The sequence below is a fragment of the Aptenodytes forsteri genome, unplaced genomic scaffold, assembly GCF_000699145.1.
Source record: "Aptenodytes forsteri isolate BGI_AS27 unplaced genomic scaffold, ASM69914v1 Scaffold18, whole genome shotgun sequence".
NCBI classification, from domain to species: Eukaryota; Metazoa; Chordata; class Aves; order Sphenisciformes; family Spheniscidae; genus Aptenodytes; species Aptenodytes forsteri.
Window position 1 is genome coordinate 602683 of NW_008795135.1, and position 14924 is coordinate 617606.

At 38.4% G+C, this 14924-nt stretch overlaps 1 protein-coding gene across 1 annotated transcript in view; it reads right to left on the reverse strand.

The window, feature by feature from the left end:
- Window positions 1-216: 216 nt before the first annotated feature.
- SULF1 (sulfatase 1) overlaps window positions 217-14924 on the reverse strand; it is a 130980-nt gene continuing 116272 nt past the window's right edge. Inside the window, exons 16-24 of the mRNA XM_009278418.2 lie at window positions 12887-13133; window positions 11005-11101; window positions 10825-10919; window positions 10337-10402; window positions 9675-9847; window positions 7178-7320; window positions 6951-7074; window positions 6018-6051; window positions 217-760 (exon numbers count right to left, since the gene is read on the reverse strand). Of these exons, the coding sequence (XP_009276693.1) occupies window positions 730-760; window positions 6018-6051; window positions 6951-7074; window positions 7178-7320; window positions 9675-9847; window positions 10337-10402; window positions 10825-10919; window positions 11005-11101; window positions 12887-13133 (1010 nt within the window). The 3' untranslated portion in view covers window positions 217-729. The remainder of the gene's footprint in view (window positions 761-6017; window positions 6052-6950; window positions 7075-7177; window positions 7321-9674; window positions 9848-10336; window positions 10403-10824; window positions 10920-11004; window positions 11102-12886; window positions 13134-14924) is intronic.

Below are 14924 nucleotides of genomic sequence, written 5' to 3' on the forward strand. Positions count from 1 at the left end.
GCAAGACTCTGTTCCGTTTTTTTTAAGAAAGTTCCTGTTTTCTGGGTACCGATAGATGAGTCCTTAATGGATACGTTTACAGCCTGATGAACGAGGGTTTCATCAGACCTCACGGGAAGATATATTTGATCTTCAAATGCATCTTCCATAGCATCACTGTCCTGATGAGTGTCTTTTTGAGGAATGCTGATGGGTTGTAGCATGAAGCTATGCCGGGACTCCAACTCTATCAAACCGTTTCCACTGAAATCCATATCAAAACGGTCCGATTCTTTATCCTCCATCCATTTTTCAGCTTGATGATTATTTCTCCAGTGTGCGCCATTCAAACTACTTTTCTCAGGAATATCATTGTTTAATTCAAGTTTCCTCTCCTGACTTAAATTCACTGTGCTCAAAGCGAGGGCTGCCAAGTCCGTTGGCACAATAAGCTGCAACTCTTCTGCGGGCAGGCCGCTTGATTCTTCAGCAGAAGTCATTTCCACCAAGGTAAACGGCGTGGATGATTCATCCCCGTCCCCGTTGCTTCGAGCAGTGTTAGCCTTGTCTGTTTTATTTTGCTGGTAGTAACTGTTCAGCAGTGCAAACATTCTATCTACATCCTTCAAGTAATTAGTCCAGTCAGCCAGACTAAGTCTATAGTTGTATCTGTATTCATATACACTTTCATTCACACTGTACAAGTCTTCCAGTCCTTGCCAGTCGATGTCGCCAGTGAAATTGGGCAGGTTAGCCTTCCCATCCATCCCATAACTGTCCTCTGTTGAAAGAAAGAATAAAGCCTAATGGTGAACACCAGCTTAAAAGTGCAAGCAAAGCTTCCATGTGTGTTTCTGCTCCAATTTGCTTGAAAGCACCGCTATTCACAATGTATGTAGCTCAAAATGTAAGACGCTCCACATCTTCTGTCATCATATTAATGATCCTGGGCTCAGGTGTGTTCAGAGCTCCTGCTGAACACACAGCAAGAAACTCCCTGTCTTCTGCTACATCCTTAGACTGAGTAAAAAAGAGCAAACTCTGGTCTAATGGGGCTTTGTGATGACAGTCAGAGGCAAATCTTTCCTCTGATATTTCAGGGCAGGAAAGATGCTTCAGTATACGAATAATCCATTCGCCTTTCCTGAACACTCCACCAAAATACAGAATAAATGAACAATGGTTAAGTATAAAAAATAGGACTAACTCTGAAAGCCAGTAGTGACCTGAACTTCAACAACGCCCACAGCAATTTGGTGTCTGGGTAGCTTGAGGCATATGGTCTACAAACTAACCAGCCATATGTTATTTAATAAATGACAGCCAAAGGTAGTATTTTATTTACTTTGTAAACATTCATTTTAATTTACATGGAGCAATTATGAGAAATAAAAGCTGCAAGAACTTGGTGTGAATTAATTTATAGGACTGCACCACTCCGTAAAATAGTGTTAAAATATACATAGATACAGAACCTCCTAAAGGTTTTCTTTTTTTTAATTAAAAAAAAAAGCTTTCAAAGAAAATGTCTAACAGCTTTATCAAATAATAAGTTTGAATAAAGGGCATACATACGAGTCTATAAGTAGCAATGGGGCTGCATTTTATATTGATCACAGCCAGAAAAAGCAAAGACATGAAGGAAACCCATTGCCAAAAGATTTTTCAAAGTCACTACAGCGACTATAGTGACCCAGATTATCAAATGGAGTGTGAAATTTTATATTGACAAGTAACACTGAACACCACTATTTCATTTAATTCACTGCGCAGACTGTGTTCAGTCCAAAGATTTTATCAACAAAGTGAATTACAAAGAAAAACTAATCAGGTAATGCAAAAGCCTGTCAGGGAAAGTGGCAAATTTGTCCTTGCAAATGATGCTGTAGGCAATATTTAGTAATTAGTTCACTGAGATGACTTACTCTCTGAAAATTGTACAGGCAGGTAGGGTAGTAGTAATTACCTTGGAAGTTCAAGTGGCTGTAGTCCAACAGCGTGAACTGAGCACAAATATTTATCTATATTGAACCCTTCATCCCTACAGTGGGTCCTTGGCATCTCCATTAATTTGTTTGCATTTTAACTTGGCCTTTCTCATTGTTCAAGTAAAACAGAAGATACAACTTGTATCTATCATAGCTTATTTTCTTTGCTTCTTTACTAGCTTGGGATTTCACAGTGGAAAGAATTTCTCCACTATTTAGTCCACCATATGGAAAGTCAGAAAAACACCATTATGGTCAGAAAAAAACTTGATATTTTCTTATGATGAGGGGCCTTATTCTGCACCAGAGGGAGACCACTTTCCTTACTTGGAAACACCTGAATCTTTGATCTTAATTGATATTTTTTCACTTAATACAACAGCTGTAAATATTTTACAATGTAAAATTTAAATATCTTTTTTTTTTTTAAAGCAAGTTTTAGAAATTTTTTTTTTGCAAACACTTGGCAAACTCCCTATTACAGGAGGCAACACAAGCTTTTGGATCTGATAGGACAGCTATGACAGAGCGTCTTCCTTCTTTCTTTTCCTGAAGTAGACAAGAGAAATAAAAATCATGTTATGGCCACATGAGAGCCATCTTCGTAAGACAAATTATGGACAATTTGTTTCCTGAAACAAAAAATAATTAAATAGTGCAGAGGTTTCAAGAAAAAAAAAGTCTTACTATTCCAGCGCTTAGAGGTATAAAGGGCCCTAGAAAACATCATACGAAGGGATGCATTTTTGAGGAATTTAGTCACCAAACCCTCTAAGATATTAACCACACTGCAAATGCAACAATCTTTAAATTTTGCTCTGTTATTATTTGTACTGATAGTTTCATATGTCTTTTTCTTTGCCAAATCAGAGCCTGTAGGAAAGTCGGTGGCCGAAGCGGTTTGGTGTGTGATAGCAGAAACTGAAACTGGAGTGCTGCCGTTTGACCAGTGACAGGTCTGGGGATGGACCAGGGCAGCGGAGGGCAAAGCAGGGGCCAGAAAGGTGCCTTTGGGCCCAGAGGAGCCTCTGCTGCCTGTCCCAGGCAGTGGGACAGGGGGTCGAGCCGGCCAAGCCTGAGTGTCAGGGTGGGCGGTGGGGAGGTCTGGGGGGCCAGCGAAGAGGAGCAGGGTTTTCCATCAGCCTCAGCAGCGGGGCAACGGGCGCTGCAGCGAAGTAAGATCAGCAAGGAGTTTGCTGTATTCCTACAAAAGAGCTCAAAGGCTGAGTCAGAGCTACATGGTCCTTCGTGCTGGATCTATTTTTTCCCCTCTAAATGCGGCACTGTTTCTGCAGTCTCGGAGGAGTTTCACAGCTGGGAAGGCACTGAGAATTGTTCAATGATCTTCATGTCAAGCAGAAAAAATAACGTGTTTGAACACATGGGACAGAGGTAACTTGTATTCATACATGTTAAACAAATAGGAAAGCAAACTCTTAAGGTCCTAGAGCTGGCTGTATGTTGGTTGGTTGGTTGAGTCACCTCACAGCTTAATTCCACAACTTAGCAGTAAGCATGAAAAGTTTCCCACTGAAATCAAAGCATACAGTGGGAAGGAGAGAGGAAAGAAAAGGTCTTCCCCTGTAAGAAATCTCATTACAAATAGGTGTGAAATGGGAAAGTGCAGATGCATTCGAGTAACAGCATGGCAGTGGTTTCCTTGATCAATATTTTGGAATCTGTCAGCTATGTCATAGACCCAAAAGAGAGAAAAATTGTTGCTAACTGTTCACAGTAAAATATCTTCCAATTTTTAAAAATCAAGACTCACTCTCCAATTATCATACCCCAGAGTCCCATGATGCCATTTGTGGCTGCGTTGTCTCAAAACTAATAAGGGATCTGGATATATCTCCTCTGAGACTAAAGACAAGTAGGTACAATCATCTCCTTGGCGGCTTTGAAAAACCTCAGACAAGCAGGAGAGGAGAAAGGAGTGTGCAATTCCCACATCCTGTTGTCAACCATGTCTGCAGAATTGTTCGGTCCATCAAAGGACACAGGTGACACGAGTTCTTCCCCACTGAAGCTCTCTCCCTAGGTGTTAAGCAAACAGCACTATACCGGCTGTTTCCATACAGACCTGTTGTCTCAATATTGTACTTGTAACACCTGTAGCACGGTACTAACTCAGGACATTTTGAACTGGAAACAGGTCTGAGTGGATGAACTAAACGATCTGAAGGAAGCCTAAGGCGTATTTCAGATGATTTAGCAGCATAGGACTTTCCCTTTCTTATTCCGCTGGTTTCTCTGCAGGCATCAAGAAAAGGATCCTCTAAGAGATTGTTCTAATGATTCCTGATAAATGGTTTTTGTTAATATAAAACATTCTTTCTGTTTTAGAAGAGAAAACCAATTTCCACCAAGATGGGGCTTGAACCAAAATGTTGAACCCAGGCATCTGTGTATATTGAGAAACTGGGTGTCTGGAATGTAATGGCAGAGAGCAGTATCACTTGTCTTATACTATACCTGCTATTTATCCCAGTAGCATAATGTTTATTGACTTGGTATCAGAAGTTAAAATGTTTTCATTACCAAACAGTGTAGCAAGATATAATTGAAAGATTAATCCTGTGTGCTCTACTATTTCATGCAATCCTACAATTCAAAAATGCCATTTCTGTTACATCTCTAGTTAAAATGAGGAATGCTTACAAGGACGTCTTCTAATGAAAGACTTAAAAGCATAATTACAGGGACTACCTTCTATCATTGTAGTAACCAGTTCCCACCAGGCTGTAATGAGCAACGCAAACAACTGGGATATAACCAAACGAAAGCTTATCGTTTTCTTAGGTCCCAAAATTACTCAAGTGAGAAAACAAAAAATTGGCTGCAAGGAAAAATTAGCTGCTTAAATTGGAGATCTATAAAACATTGAAATACTTTATCTGAATTGTTCCCTGGCTGCTGGGAGCTAATGACAAGGTTCTTTTCAGAAGACCCTGTGGAAAAAAGTTTTATGTAGACTTGTATATTCCTTGGACCCAGTTTACATCTCAGGTAAACAATGTATATCAGGAGATAATCCACCAAAGCACATGGAGAAGAAAATGTATAAAACTGATGTACCATGAAAAGGTATCAAGTCTAAATATGACACTTGACTTTAACCTGTTTTTCACCCTGAGTACAGGTATTGCTCAATGAGCAGCAAGTGCAGTACTGTTAAGAACTGAGGTTTTTCAGTCTCTTCAGGCTTTTGCTTTATGTTTGACTGGTTACTCCACCAGGAGGAACCGGGCTCTGCATGATAAACACGTAGGTACGATAAGTACACTTGCAAACAGATAAATATACTTGCAAACATCAGTCTTTCATGTATTCCTCAGGTTCAAGCATTAGGTATAAAAACCCTCACCTGGTGCTCTTCCCCAGTTCAAATATTACAATCTTTTGAAGAAATTTCGTTTCACGCGTGTGTGATCTGGTCTGAAAGCGTCGGCCCCCCTACCCCAAGGAGCCTTATCTTTCTACCATACTTATATTGACCTGTCTCCTGCTGGCTTCTGAGCACATGCTGCTCACATTGAGCACTGCTTTTGCTTAAAGCAGCATCTGCCAACATTTCCTAAAGCCAGTGAGAAGATTTTACTTTACTGCCATAGGTTGATTAGGCTCTTTGGATACATATACCTCAGAAAGCTTTTTAAGCACATTTGGTTTACGTTTAAAAAGCAGCTGTACAGACTTCCTAAATAAAACCAGAAAAAAACCCCAACCCATTCAAAATCAACCCAGCAACAGGAAAACAACCCAAAAGAAGTGATTCTTTTTGTGTCATTTTCCCTGTGTAAACATCTAAGAAATACAGGCATGGAATATGAGCTGTATGAAGTCTTGCTATGACAATGAGCTACGTTAAATGCAGAATGGTAGATCTAAAAAACAATGGCCAAGTTCAGTGTAAAGTAGTTAGAAAATGCATGCATCAAAAGCTATGCTGTGTGCAACATGGCAGGATACAGACATTAGTTGAAATGGACTGGAGTCATGCAATTATTTGGAAAGAAGCTGCTGAGAAGAATAAAAAAGTGTGGATACCTGTGTGGATCATAGCTTCCTCCATCTTTATTTCCTGATATAGGAAAATACAAGAGTAACTTTTGTTAGTGTTTAGAACTTGTAAAACCATTCACAATGTAGTTTTCCATGCACAGCGTCTAATTCCTAAAAAGAAATGTACTGTGTTAAATAAAGACAGAGCTGCAGTCCAACAAAGATTTCCTGGAAGTTTTATATAAAGGAACTGAAAAACCACAGTTTTTCAAAAGTAATAAAACCCCCAAACAATTAGATATTCTAAAAAAGAGAAACATTTGTAGCTGAAGAAAGAGGTACAAAGATGCAACACCACAAATTATGTAGAACGGAATATTCCTGTAAAAAAAATCACAATATTCAATCAACCAAATTTAAGTGCAATGAATTCCAGAGTTATGAAGTATAAATACCAGCTATTTCTCTACTCGGAGACTGTTGTAAAGTACTACTGCTTTCCTCAAAAATGGGGGGGACTACTGCTGATTAGAAGTTTGCAATGTTACGTCTCAGTTGTGGTGTAGAGCCTGAGGTTGTTCATATAGACAAACAGCAACTGGAATAAACACAGGATTTAATACCTCACCTGCTACTGGGAGACAAAACCTAACCAAATAAACCCTGCAACAGAGAAAAGAGTTATGACTATGAAAGATCTGCATATGCTTGTTATTGACGAGCTCAAATAACATGATAACATTTCTGCAACATTTCTGTCAAATCTCGTTGTTTGCCATCAATATCTGTCTAGAATAATCTGTGCAAACTTGCAAAGGAGCTTCTTGGTCATGCGGTTGTGCAGGATGGTGTATGTGGATCATTCCAAACTACTCAGAGCAACACTTAGGAGAGCGACAATTCATGGATACAATTAGTGCTTAAGCAGATGAAAAAAAATGAATAAAACGGAAATAAACACTTCTATTTTTCTTGTACCTGTTTCAAGTCCCTTCGGCCTCGGATTGCATTGCTTATAGCCTTGACAACTTCGCAGTTCCATTAGCTGTATATGTAATTGATTCAAAATGCCTCTTTCCACTGTATGTACTGTATTCGTCAGCTGAGAAAAAGAGGAATGGAGGGAAAAAATACTCGTTAACAGAAATAAAAAACCCCTAGAGAAGTCTGGTGAACAACATTTTGTAACAGGGAAAGGGGTTTACCTGATAGGGATCAGTGTTCATATCAAAATATTCTAAGAAGCCAGTCGCAAACTCACAAAAGAGGAAATTGTGGGTGTCATTAACTGTTCGCAAGCACCAATAGGTGTTGTTATTCGAGCTTGTGCAAGCACAGAAAGAGCCCACTGTAATTAAAGAAACAAGTTATTAGTTTTCAGTAAAAAATAATATGCTTGTTTCTTCTACTAGTGAAACTTCTATAGGTTTTCAGGTACTTAAATTCTAGATCAATTTTTAAAAAATCCTCTATTTGAATAATCTTAGAGTCTCATCTGAAACAGAATAAATGTTGCTAACATGTAATTTTCACAAACATACAGTTAATGAAAAGAGAAGATAGCGAATCCTATAGTTAATGAGGCATATTCTGTTCTGAGTTATATAAGGTTTATTGGGATTGAGCAGAATTCAGACTTTACAAAAAGACAACACAAATCCTGATCCTTAAGATTTGTATACAGGATTCCTTGGAATTGCTTACTACATGTAAGGATACTGTTTCCCCCAACAGTAAGTAACCTTAACTTAGAGCCTCCGAGATGCAAGTACAACAGAAAATTACAGAATTATAAGCACTACAGAGGAAGGTCAAATTGCTAGTTGATATCATGAGTGAGATGGAAATGACACAGCAGTCAAGAAAGGTCGAGGCAGTGTACGGGAATGAGGCAAGTGAGAGAGATTAGGCAATGAAGAGATGGGTTTGCAAGCAGGGAGCTTGCCCGGCACCTTGAATGCAGGAAAGATGGAAGAACCAAGTTGAGAAGGAAGACCAATTGATAATCCTGTGCCTCATTTTAAGCAGCTCTCCCTTACTGGCTTGAGTTTTCCACTTAACTATTATTTTGAACTGCAATCCCTCATTTCATTTATTTGATACACAAATAAGAGGGAAATTGAAGCACTCAGTCAGGCCTTTGTAGGACAATCCCAAGCAGTGTAACTGGAGTACATCTTGTTTTCACTTTTCAACCTGGGGAAACCTAGAGCAGGCTTCCACTCCAGACTGAAGACACCTGGATCTGGGTGTCACAGTGATGGGAGCAGCCACAGAGGAGACCTGGGTATATCTTGTCTATAATCTTGTTCTGCCAGCCGAAAAGGCTGTAAGAAAGGTATCTCTCTTAATTTTCAAACAAACTGCTAACAAAGTTTTGCTATAGAAGAATGTCTCTTTAATTTCAGTAATAAAATATTAATATTGCCTTAGATTTTTATTTAGATTTATTTAGATGTTACTAGTACTGTGACTAGCTGTAACGGTATCAATGTTTTGAACAAACTTCATAAAAATAGTAATGGTATTGGACCTTTTTATCTGTGTAATGTGAATCAATACGTTAGCTCTTCTTTAAGTTATGGACTGTGCCAAAGGGACTTTTCTTTACACCATGACTGTTGCTGGAGCATTGCCAGAATGCACAGCAATATGAGAACGCTTTTCATAACTGTTTGTTACTCCACAGTTAAAAAGTAATAAGCCAATTTAATTGTTGTCTTTAAAACAAAAATCATGCATATGACTGCTTTAGGAACATCTTAAAATGTAAAAAGCATATTAACAGAAGTCCTAGTGCAATCAGAACAGATTATCACTGGGAGACAACTTCTTTCTCCAAATGAAAAATTGTTTTTAGCAAATTTTCTGCTTGGAGTCAAGTATGTTGTAACTTAACCACCATTTGATCTTTAAGTTTTTGAAAGTAAAGTTTTCAATCACTTTTCTTCCCCCCCCACCAAAGATGAGAAAGGTCTTGTTTTGTTAATGCTGAATACCAAGAAATGTTGAAGCATGCCTCAGTAGGATGGTTATCTATATACCCTGAAGTTTAAAGGAACTTAAAATATTTTCTAGCTCTAATATTTTGTTCTTATATACCAGGTGAGCATTCCACAGTTGTGATTTTTAAATTCTTTTAGAATATAAAAAAATGGGCATAATGAGAAGAATTCATAAGGGATAGTATCTGTATTTTCTTCACGATAAGGTAAGTTTTTTATGATATACTTGGAAATCAAAATGATAAAATTAAAGTAGACATTTTATGTGCTGAAGTTTGTGACAACATTAAAGGTCAAGTCCCAAAAAGGATTTGTGACAATTGCAAGAATAAGATTATTATTAATAACTGGAAACCCAATTGAAATTCCTGTTAAATATTTGGTCATCTTGATCTCCAAGAGATGACACAAATCTCAGTGGCTGGTTACGAAAGTCTATGTTTTAGAGGCCAACTCTCCTTTTTGTTTCTGCAGTGTTTAGCATCGACCCTCTTGTGATAATTTCATATAAATAAGTAATGCCACAATTACAGACATACTCAAGTGACATTCTTCCTTCATACTTCAGAATAACAGCAGCAGCAGCACTACTAAGTGCCAGTTCTTCAAAATAGTGCTCTGATTGCATGAAGTGAAAACTCTGTAACACAGCAGAGGATAGCCTAGATCACGTCTGCATGTGGAGGTTAAGACTTACAGCTCCAGAACGGTGCTGTTTGCCAGTGGTTGTTGTCGTGGGTAAAACATGTCAGCCCAGGAAGGCTACACTCGTCTCCTTTCTTCTGGCGCTTTTTCCCCTTCCTTTCCTTCTTCCTTCTCCGGTTTTCTTTGAACAGCTGCAGTTTGCCATCCACTTCTTGTGCTGCTTCTCTGTTCAGAAAGAAAGTTGGGCATGGCTAACAAAGAACAGTCTCTATTTGGTTAACAACAGCATTAGCAGTTTTTACATCTTTCTGGCTCTTTTAAAGATGAGAAGATGAGAATATGCCCCTCTTCTAGCTCAGCTTCCACCCCAGTTGTTATGACGAAGGTATTCTCTTCAGTAAGCATGAGAAATGATGCACTGTTGCATTTAGGTTTAACTGGATCTTTTTAACAATTGTGAGGTCGATCAGCTTCTGAAATGATTAATTTCATCCATTTTCTATCAATAGGTTTTAAAAATATTACCCATAAACTTCCACAAGTCTGTCCAAAACTGCTGAAGACTTCTTGTGAGAGCTTGCTATATGTGACCTTTTCTTCCCCTTGCCTCCTCCCTTCCCCTCTCCACATAAAAAAAGCCAAAACCCAAAAAATTATATTTCTCCAGTCACCAAAAAGCCAGCTGAGAGAGTGAGAGGATAATAACAATCTTACTTGAAGGGATGAAGATGGCTCTTGAGTTTCTCTTGGGCCTTTACCCCTTTCTCTTTGTTGTAATAGCTACAGGGAAAATTATTAGGAATTATCAAGTCATGAAATGATTTTCAACACAAAAACAAACCAGAAACATACCATCTTTGATATTTTCTTAAAGAACTACACAGAATAACTTATGATTTTCACTTCATTTAAAGAAGTTATATCTGTGTGAGTGATCCTATGCTAGATTATAGCAAAACTACATCTGGGTTCAAATATGTTAGTGGAATACAAACATATTTAATCTTAAAATGTTTACATTTATCTTCTTTTGATTCACAGTAGTTTCTACTCTTAAAAGCGATCTAACTAAAATGAGTCCCTACAGTGGTTATAAACATCAATAAAGCTTATGTACTTTCTTTTCCACCTCAAAAAACTTGGAAAGTGTGTAAGCCTGAGCAATCGGTGCAGCTTTCAGTGTTGAATGTCATCTCTCTTACCTCTGTTTACTACAGTCACATTCATCTGGTTTTCTTCTTTTTAGGTGTCCTCTAACTTCCCTCAAATTCTTAATTTTGTCTTGGAGAGCCTCAATCTGCAGAGAATATTTCCAAGTCAGAATTATTCTTTGAAAAGGTAGCAGTGCAAAGACTTCACTCAGATTTTAAAATATCTCTTACCTCCTTATCAATGTAAGCCTTGTGGTCCTTCCAGGCTCTCGCGGATTGGTACAGCTCCCTCTCACAGTGAATAGTGTCATTTGGAAGAATAAAACATCTGTAGACATGAGTTTAACAAATAGGAAGAAGAAGGTCAGTGGTTTCCCAATTGCCTACCCATTTCTTCTCTTTCTTCCAACATTCCTAATCAATTCTTTGTTAGACTCTGTTAAGAAATAAATAAACTCTACAGGGTCTTCTTATGTTGACTTAATAATATTAATAATTGCTTCAATCTGTTTTCTCTGCAAAATAAAAAAAAAAAATCCTCATCCATGACAGATGCACTGTGCCTGCTAAGCAAAAATGCAGTGGCACAGCCATCTTGGAGACTCTTAATCCAATCAGAAATGAAATTGAAACGGAAATAAAAATCTGTTCAGAATTTAAAGCCTCTTAACTAAACGTGCTATTGCTTATTTAACCACCACATCCTGAGAAATATATTCCTCTTGCCACATGAATGTGACCCATCTTCCAAGTATGCAAAATAGTCAAGAACAGAACATACAGTCAATGGGCTAAAGATCAATATAATCAGTAAAGATCAGTAAGAATCGAAGTTAGAGCAAAGAGTTCAAACAAGTGGTTAAAAAAAAGCCAACAGAACATTCAAGTTAAAAAGTGATGCAATGACAAAAATGTTCATACCACTGTTTGAAAAAACAGCTCTACCAAGAGAAAAAAAGCACGTGGAAGGACAAGGAGGTGGACGGAGATAGAAAATCCAGCAGACTACAGGCTTTCAAAGTCTCCATGCTGACAAACAGAAATTCCTTAATTACAGAAATATTCCAATTTTATAGAGACAACCTTTCTTGTGTTCTGCTTCATCAGAACCATTCTTTTAATTTTTGAGAAGAATAGCAGAAAGGAAGATTTAGATGCTTATCTTCCCATGTTGTCCCATTATGTTTTTTTCTTCACTCACAGAATTCTGAAAACAATACTGTATTCAGTAAAAGTCAAAACACTTTATGGAGAAATAATAACTTTTCCAGAAAGCTATTAAAGGCTTTATTAATGCCATGGTTGGAAATTATAAATGTAAAAAAAGGATAAGTTTTACTTATTCAAAATTAACTTTTATGTTTTCCTTGATGTTAAAAAAAAAAAAGAAGAAAAGAAAAGAGAGAAACGTTATTTACATTTTTTTATCTTTTAAACACAATAAAAAGGATAAAATAGAAGATTTTTATTGCCTGCATCTGCCTGGCTTTTCAGATCAATCATATTAGCTTTTTTAAAATAAAAAATATTTTGAGATTTTTGCCTTTTCATTCAGATTTAGTGCAGGGCTAAAAATTGAAATCTAAGCGTCTTCCAGGATGGAAAAACGATTGTGGGTCTCTTCAGGGATTAACAGGTCTAATGTATCTTAGCTAATATTACTGGCTGCAAACAACTAAGCATTAAGAAAGATGATGTAACTGATCTAATCCATCCTCATTTAGTGTGGGCTTTCAGTCCTCTCAAATTTAGGCCTTTATGCTAAGCTGGTGGCCTAGACTTTATAAAGAACAGCAGGAGTGTCAGCTTCACAGGGTGATTAATCCATCATAAGATGCATGTTTCAATACAGAGGATGAATCTCCCTCTGGAGATGCCTATCCCTCCTCAGAAATAAAATCTAAACTAGATGCCTCCCTTTAAAATACACATGCTGAAGTTAAATGATTCCACCTACTAACAAACAACTCAGCTTTATCTAAAATATACAGCGATAGTTTTAAGTTCTTAAATATTGTAACCATAAAATCGTAAAAAATTGAAAGAGGGACAATACAATTAGAAAACAAAGATTTCATTTTAAGGAAAAAAAACACAGAAAAAGCAGTTGTACTTGTGTGTCACTCTGACAGAGTTGGGTTGACCTATAGCATCAGTGCCATCAGCGATCATTGCGTCACCAGGAGCACCATCAGTTTCCTCTGCTTCGTCCTCATTTTCAGCATTGTGACGCTTGGTGATACTTTTGGTCTTTAACACCTGCAGTTCTTCCTCTTCAAGATTTATGTCATATATTTCACCTTCAAATTCCACAGATAAGGACCGGGTTTGACGAGTATGAACAAATCGGGGTTTGTATTCTGGAGCAGAAGAAAGAAACATTCCCCGTTGCATATACATATGTACATGACCCATGCCACGAACACAAAGCATACTCCAAAGAGCAAGAATGCCGTTCAGTAAAAACAGCTTATTTTTTCTGTGGCTTTACAGAAACTTATTTAATTATTTTTTGATATGAAAGTGTCGAGGCCCACACTTTCAAGAGTAGCATGAAATTTCAATTGCTTCAAGGTTTGCATTTCATGCTACTCTGACCTTGTGCCAGTTAGCATCTACATCTCCAAATAAAATCAGTATCTTAGAAATCAGATATCTAGAAAGAGACACTCAAAAAATCAGAGACCACAGGATTAGAAACCACTTTAGAAAATTAAACCATTCAGTACTGTAAAACAAGCTCACCACCTGTAAACGTCTATGTGACGTTTGACATGCTTTAGAATAAAAATGACTTTTTAAAAGGATAACACCTTTTCCTTTTTAAGGGTAGGTATTAAAAGGGCAAGAATCCATCATATACGAGTGTATATGTGTCTATATGTAGATACGTAGAGAAATGAGAATGTTGTAAAGGAGAAAAGCACAACAAATGGACTTTTTCTGATGCCCCCTTCAGATGTTTTCCATACTTCCCCTCTTTCCCTCCCCAAGTCACTCCCCCCCAGCTGCAATCCCTGTTCAGCCCTTGCTGGTGCCCTGGCGACACCTTCTCTTTCCAAGGTACGCGACAGGTATCTCCCCTTGAAAATCATAGAATCACAGAATCATAGAATGGTTTGGGTTGGAAGGGACCTTAAAGATCATCTACTTCCAACCCCCCTGCCGTGGGCAGGGGCCCCTTCCACTAGACCAAGTTGCTCAAAGCCCCATCCAACCTGGCCTTGAAAAAAATATCACTTAAGGAAACGTTCCCCAGTTTGAGAATCACCCTGGCAGCCTGTGACATGCAGACTTTTCATCAGAGGTCTGCCTGTGCACACTGTCAAACTCCTTAGATCATACTAAACAAATGGAAGAAATTATATCAAGGCAGCATTTAATCTGAACAATGAGACAACTCAAGACAGACAATATTGTGGTTGAATGTACAAAGAATTCCAGGGATTCTTGTTCACATCCAGAGTGGGGGAGGCTTTAAATCAGGACATATTTTGAATTATACTGACATTATTTTCTTATTTCATAGACATCTGTGCAGCATCTTCTAACGTTTGCGTTTCTCACATGACTTCACTATCTTCCTGTTTTAATGACCCGTCTTTATTTCATTCCCCAGTCTAGTATTCTAGATAGAGATACAGCCTGCTCTTGAATAGAGTCTGAAATCCCGGTCTGCTTGTATTGCTATAGCTACAGAACTTCACTTTTATCGCTGGGCAGATAGGTGAAAATACTTGTTCCGTTTAAAATAATGGCTTCTTTAACTAGGCTTCTTTGGTAGAAATCGTTAGCAGAAACAAATCCAAGTGCTGCTGTCCTAAAACCCTCTTGTACATTCCCTTCGGCCCACGCTCCGCTAGAGGACACTGCAATCTAACTCCTGTCCCCGCGGGGATCCCGGTGCTGGCTTGCCGGGGAGTTACAGCCGAGCAGAATTTCAGTCCGACGGCAGTCACAGCACTGCAGTGCCTCATGCAAAAAAACGTCTTTGGGATATCCTCAAACACCGTGTGAATTCCGTGTTAACGACGCAAGAAAACACTTGCACCGGCCGCCTTAGCAAATAACGGCACCGGCTGATCCGCAGGTGCCGCCGGGTTGTCATGTCCGAGCAGCGCGATAGGCGGCACCAGCGCATCACCGCCGCC